The sequence below is a fragment of the Manihot esculenta genome, chromosome 15 (assembly GCF_001659605.2).
Source record: "Manihot esculenta cultivar AM560-2 chromosome 15, M.esculenta_v8, whole genome shotgun sequence".
NCBI lineage: Eukaryota > Viridiplantae > Streptophyta > Magnoliopsida > Malpighiales > Euphorbiaceae > Manihot > Manihot esculenta.
The window spans coordinates 26,361,693-26,368,447 of record NC_035175.2 but is presented as its reverse complement, the minus strand read 5'-3'; the positions used below and the strand labels follow the sequence as shown (position 1 = coordinate 26,368,447).

Genomic DNA, 6,755 nt, shown 5'->3' with positions numbered 1-6,755 from the left:
AATTAAAAATTGAAAGAATAACATGCACGTTCTCTCATTTTGTAGAAATTAAATTATTTAAAATTTAAAAATTAAAAAAATAAATAAGATAAAATAAACTTGAGAGAGTAAAATTACTTCTCATAAAAAGATGGAGGGGCAAATTATATATTTCAAGCACAAATTTTGTTGATGGGGTAAAATGAGTTCAGCCCATTCGTGCAGCTAAATAAAGCATTGAATTTTCTTAAAAGGCACCTTATTACATCATTATTGTTCTCAAAGATCAGCAGGGTACAGCAATTGAAAATCAAGATGAGGAGTGCTAATTTGGTGAAAACTTTTATCTCAAAGATAGATTTTTAAATATTCATCCATGCGCGTATACTTCACTTCTGGATAAAGATCTGAAGCTTCTTCCCCATCTTTTCCTATTTCAAAGTTTGTCAAACACCCTTCATAGAAAATGTGATAGAAATGTCCCATTCCTGCCTTTTGTGCATAATCCATTTCTGCAAAAGGAAAGTATTAGGGCAATCACTTTTAAGTGTTATGATATTAAGCTGAAATTATCTATTCAAAATTATCCCTTTTCCTCCTAAATCATTCGTACTTCTAAGCCTATTGCTATGGCTAATCAGAATTCATGTCGGATAGCCCCACTAAAAAGTGCAAAATGCTCCATTTCAAATTAAACTTGAATTCGAGAACTCTGATTAAGAGAGAAAATACCTATATAATTCCATCTCATTTCTTAGATTTAAAATTATCATATTACTATCTAGGGAATACATGGTTATACTAAGTTTATAGGTATATATATTACCATTCATGGAGGCTAAGAATTGTTCCGCAGAAATGCTTATTTGTTGTAGTTTATTGCCGCTGAGTTTCTCCCATATTTCAACCAGTTGTTTTTGCGAGAGAATGTTTTCTGGAGGCCTTAAGTATAAGGTTTTATTTAGAGTTCGAGAATCATTGATTGTCTTGATCGTGTATGTTGCAACATCATCTTCATTCATAAAAATAACTACAAGAAAAATATTCATTTATAATATTTTTATATTTAACTAAAAAAAAAGAGTAGGGTAATCAACTTAATTCTTTATTTACCCTTAATATTGCCGTCTCCATAGAGATGAACCTTATCGGTTGGAGGAGTGAGTGTTTTAAGTTGAGAGAGATTGCCGACAAAGTAGCCTCCGAAGCAATTAGCGGAGACATAAGTGAAGGGAATATTAGCCTCTTCTATTGCTCTTCTTACTACCATTTTCTGATCAAATGTCTCTCTTCCAGGTTCAAGTGCATGTCCCATTTGTGCAGGATCCATACCAAATTCTGAAGGTAAGAAACGCTGTAATAATAAATATTGTTAGATGATTTATTGCCGAAATGGACAAATGGTAAGTAAATAAGAGGAAAAATTATTTAACACATCCGTTTACAATAATAATGGTTTCTAATATATATATATATATATATAGTATTGAATTAAAATAACTGTTTGAATTTTTAATATATAAATCTCTACATCAATATCAATGGCTTCTACGATAGGATTCCATACATCTTTACACTTTATATTAGAATTATTTAGTTTAAATTTTGAACACAAAACATTAAAACTTGAAGAGTGAATATTTTGATATCTTATTAAGTCTGTTCGGCACAAATCTAAATTAGTGAAGTTAATAAATTTGAAATACCGAATAATATATATGAAAAAGACAACTATTTTTATATCTATAACCAGTTTAATTTAAATAGAAAGTTAAATTGAAAATTTTTAAAAAACATAAAATTAAAGTTGTCCTCAAATTAATAAAAAATCCATAAAATTATTAAAGATGTTTCTTTAAATTATAACTTTAATATACGATGAAATGTATGCTTTTTCATATTCAAATACATTCTACCTATTGTTTTTGTCTTGCTGAACTAATAAATATTGTTGGCCTCAATATATTGTTAAAGATAATATATATATATATATATATATATATATATATATATATATATATTTAAAATACAACAAAACGACAAAGATAAAAGTAGTTAGAGGTTAGAAAGTTAATTTGTCAATTTTCAAACTTGGTTATAAATAGATAATTTTGCCATGCTGGTCTCTTGCGGGTATTGAGTTTTTCTTTCCCCTATTTGAGAGGTTGTGGTCAGGGTCTGTAGTACCTCTCTTTTGATTTAATCTCATGGGTTGTGAGAGTCTCTATTTTATCTTGGTACACTTGTTATATGCAGATTTTGACCTGAACTTATACGATGAGAGTTTTGTTAAACATGAAATTTGCTTTAGAGGGTGTTTAGTGGCTTTTTGAGAAAGGTCTCTCCTTCCGATAACGTTGATATTTCAGAACCGTACCGATATGTATAGCTATTTTCAATCTCGCACGTGGTTGTTGGCAAGCTCTGTGCAATGTGCTCTCCTTTCTCTTGCAATTGAACAATTGGTACTGATCTGTTTTCAAAGGCCTTTCTAATTTGGTTGCATATTAGGTTTTGTAGGTTTAGTGTTGTGTTCTACTTCTCCCATGTAGCTTGCTTGCTTCTTGTGCATATTTCGTGTTGATTGGCTTCGGCAATGTGTCGATGTTGTATCGGTGTTGTGTCAATATTGGTGTTGCGTTATCTTTTATTTCCTTTTGGATTTGGTTTGTTTCATTGTGTTGTGTGTGATTTAATTTCTTTATTTTTTTATTTGCTTTCGGGTTAATTGGAGTTTTTTTATTTGATCTTTTTTTTAAGTAACTCTTATATATAGCCTAACGAACCTTATTAAATGCAACACCGATGTTATTTTGTCTTTGTGTTCTGCCAATATCGGTGTTATTTTATTTTTGATTTCCTTTTAAATTTGGTTTGATTCGTTAAGTTGTGTGTGGATTAATTTCTTTGTTTTCTTTGGTTTGATATCTGGTTAGTTTGAATTTTTGATTTGGCCCTTTCTTTTAAATACCTCTTGTATATAGCTCAATGAGCCTTGTTAAATACCATAAACTAAGCATTCATAAAAAAAAATAATAATACTTTTTTTCAAATAATTTATATTATGATTAAATTTATATTTAATTTGGAATGTGCGGGCAACTTTATTGTGATTCATTTGCCAACTGACGCCTACTTTGGAGTTTAAATCACTTATTTGATTTGATTAAAAAAAATAAAATTATTATTATTTTTTATTTTTAAATTGAATATTTAAAAATGAATATTCTGAGTGATCAAACCTAAAAAATAGTTAATTCATGAAATAACCTGAATTTAATTTAAAATATCTAAAATTATTAGAAATGGTAAGCTTGAATTATGAATAATTTGAAACATTAGTTCAAAGTTTGGTCGTCATTATGAGTTAATTGAGCTTTTTGCCAAACCAAGAGGTTTGATTACAATAAACCTCAAAATAGAGTTTTGAAAATTTTATTTTCAAATCAAAAGTAATTATGTTATTGCATCTTATAAAAGGAAGTTTTACTAAAACTATATAATATATTATTTTTTATCAAAATAATTTAAACTAGAAAATATTACTTTTACGTTCTAAAATTAACATATATATTCTTGTATTTTAAAAACTCAATATTTTAATTTTTATAATTTTATTTTGTTAAATTAAAAGTTATTACGTTCAATTTTTTGTTAATTGCAAGATGATTTTTTTTTAAAAAATCATTAAATATATAGTATTTTTTATTTTTAAATTATTTTAAAATTACACTTGTATCACTTGATTGTATAAAGATAAATATTTTAATCATTATATTTTAATTTTATTAAATTAATTTTTTTTTTTTAAATATCGATCAGTTTTTTTTTAATTTAACGAAATTATAATGGAAAAATTAAACAGTTAAATTTTAAAATTTAGAAACAGATTTATTAACTTTGTGAGCACTCAAAAATGAAAAAATAATTTACCTTTTATTATAAAAGGAGATGTTATAATAAATATTCTCCACAATTTCACATTTGCTTTGTATTTGTGGAGTGCCATTGCTTCCATTTCTTATTTTTTACTCAAAACTTAATTTATTTTTATTAAAATTTATTAAAATTATTAACATTTAATAATTTTTTTAACATTTATCTATTTTATTAATATTTTTTTAAGAGATAAAGCGATAGAAATTAAATTTATAATTTTAAATAAATTGTATATTTTTAGCCACTTATAATTAAATATTTAATTTATATATTATTAAATATATATTAGCGAGTAATGTGATAATTCTATTAATTTTTTAACGATACAAATAATAGGAGTAATTTTAAAAGTTTATAATTTAATTAATAAAAAAATATAAAATATAATTACAATAAAACAAAAATATAAAAATTTTTTTTACCATTAATTCTAAATTAAAAATATTAAAATTGATTTAAAAATATTAAATAAAGTATTAATGAGTCTTAAAATTAATTAAAAGTTAGAACTTAAATTTTTTATAAGCAAATATTTCTGCTTATTTTTATACCTTTATAAATTTATTATTAAAATTTATTTAAATTTAATAAATAAAAAATATGTGATAAAATTTTAAAATTAGAACTCTATTTGTTCACAAAAAAAAATTCTAATAACGCATTTTTCATGTTTTCTCATCTTTAGAGCATTTAAAAAATTTAATTTACAAAAAAAAAATTATTAAAGAAAAAATTAAATAATTTTAAAGAAAATATTTTTTTTTTAAAAAATTAAATTATTTGTTATATTTTAATATTCTTATTAAGAACTCTATCTATAATTTTATTATATACTTTATTTTTTAAATTAAATTAAATAATTAAAAATAAAATATTTTGTTGAAATTTTTTTTATAAAAAATATTTTCTAAAAAAACCTTCTTTACCAAAAATATTTTCTAAATATAATTTATTTTCTGCAAACATTAGATAAAAATAATATATTAAAGTATTTTATTAAATTAAATTAAATTTCACCAATATATTAAAGTACTTTATTAAATTAAATTATAATCTTAGCATTAATTAGGATTAAATTAAGGTTTCGTTTGTTTTATCAAAAATATTTTATAAAAAAAATATTTTTTTATGTTTGAGATATTAAAAAAATTTAGTTAATAAAAAATATTTTTCTATTTAAAAGAAAAATTAAATCACTTTAAAAAAATACTTACTTTTTTATATTCTATTGCAAAAAATAACTTAGAAAATATTTATATACAAAATATTTTTTGTGAAAAATATTTTTTAATAATATAATTTATTTTTATTATTTAATTTTAATTTAAAAAATAAAATTTATATAAAATCTTAATAAAAATTTTAATAATGTGTGAAAAATTATTTTTTTATTTTGATTAGAAAATTTTTTTTATTGACTAAATTTTTTAAGTGTATCAAACTCTAGATAATATGAAAAATATTTTCAAAAAAATATTTTTCGTAAAGCAAATAAAGCCTTAAAAAATTATTTTTTACCTTGAAATTTTTATTAATATTTTTATATGTAAATTTATTAATATATGTTATTTTTTAAATTAAAATTAAATAATAAAAAATAAATTATATTATTTGGAAAATATTTTTTTATGTTTCTAAATATAAATTATTTTGGCAAACAAATGGTCCCCAAATAAAGGTAGATTCTCCTACATGGACACGTGAATATATTGTCTCATAAACTCACCTACAATCTCAAAACTAATATAATAAATATTTTAAATTTTAAAATTTATAAACTAATTTAATCACTTAAGTTAAAAAAAAAAAATTAAATAAAGTATTAGTATATCCTTATTAGAGTTAATTAAATGATAAAGGATTAATTTTAAAATTAATGAAGTATTACAGCCTCAACTTATTGTTTTTAGCTTATTCTAATAGTAAGTTTATTTCAATAAATCTGAAATATTTTAGGTTCTACTCTTTTAATTTTCGATCTATATTTTATTAAAAAAAAAAAACTTCAAGAGATGAAATATGAATTTGATAGTAGGTACCTTAACGTTTCCTGCTTCTTTGATGGCATCAACGAGTTTGAGCTGCATGAGAAGGTTATGGGTTCGAAAGTGAACACCAGAAATTGCACAGATGACGATATCAACCTTCTTCACAGCTTCAACTAAGCTTTTATGATCAGAAAAAGAGGCTTTAACAAGAATAGCTCCTTGCTTCTTAAACGACAGTAGCATTTGAAGCTTTTCAATGTCAAGTCCGATCTCAGGACGTTGAACGACATACGTTTCATGGCCTTCTTCTAAGCTCGCCTTCACAATCCTTCTTCCCAAATACCCAGTTCCCCCAACCACAAGCACTTTGCTCTTTTCCATTATTTCTTTTTTTCTTCCTCTTCTCATGATTAAGAGAGGGAGAGAGATATATATAGAGGAAGAGAGAATTATATGTCCAATTCACTCACTCTGGAGTTAGGTGGTTCTCTATATGGAACTTATAAGAAAATTTTATTATTTAGATTTTATAATAAAAGAAAATTCATTAATTAATTTTTTTAATTTTAAAATATATAATAAAACATCACAAAATATTAAAAATTCTATTAATTATTTTTTCATTAATTTTAATCATTAAATACTTTATAGTATTTAATTATTATAGTATAAAATAATTTAACAGTTAATTCTTCGATTTTAAAAAAATATTCACTAAATAATCTCTTCATAACGAAAATATTTTATATGTTTTTACGATATAAAAAAAATTAATTAATAATTTTTTTAAAATTTTAAAATAAATATTTTAATATATTTTTTAAAGTTAAAAAATTAACTCATTCCTAT

At 22.8% G+C, this 6,755-nt stretch overlaps 1 protein-coding gene across 1 annotated transcript; it reads right to left on the bottom strand.

Annotated features, from left to right (window-relative positions):
- Positions 1 to 200: 200 nt before the first annotated feature.
- Positions 201 to 6,308, bottom strand: LOC110602482 (isoflavone reductase homolog). Its single transcript, XM_021740015.2, has 4 exons — positions 5,958 to 6,308; positions 1,093 to 1,333; positions 806 to 1,009; positions 201 to 491 (listed from the first exon to the last, which is right to left on the bottom strand). Exons 1-4 carry the CDS (start codon positions 6,285 to 6,287, stop codon positions 328 to 330), a joined length of 939 nt encoding a protein of 312 aa, XP_021595707.1. The 5' UTR covers positions 6,288 to 6,308; the 3' UTR covers positions 201 to 327.
- Between the last annotated feature and the right edge of the window lie 447 nt (positions 6,309 to 6,755).

What these genes read in the sequence shown, in the direction of transcription:
- LOC110602482 (XM_021740015.2), bottom strand. Translation starts at nt 6,287, where the DNA reads ATGGAAAAGAGCAAAGTGCTTGTGGTTGGGGGAACTGGGTATTTGGGA. An exon ending in TGGAGACGGCAATATTAAGG is followed by an intron (nt 1,010 to 1,092) that starts GTAAATAAAGAA and finishes TTTTTCTTGTAG; the next exon opens with TTATTTTTATGAATGAAGAT. An exon ending in ATTCTTAGCCTCCATGAATG is followed by an intron (nt 492 to 805) that starts GTAATATATATA and finishes TTCCTTTTGCAG; the next exon opens with AAATGGATTATGCACAAAAG.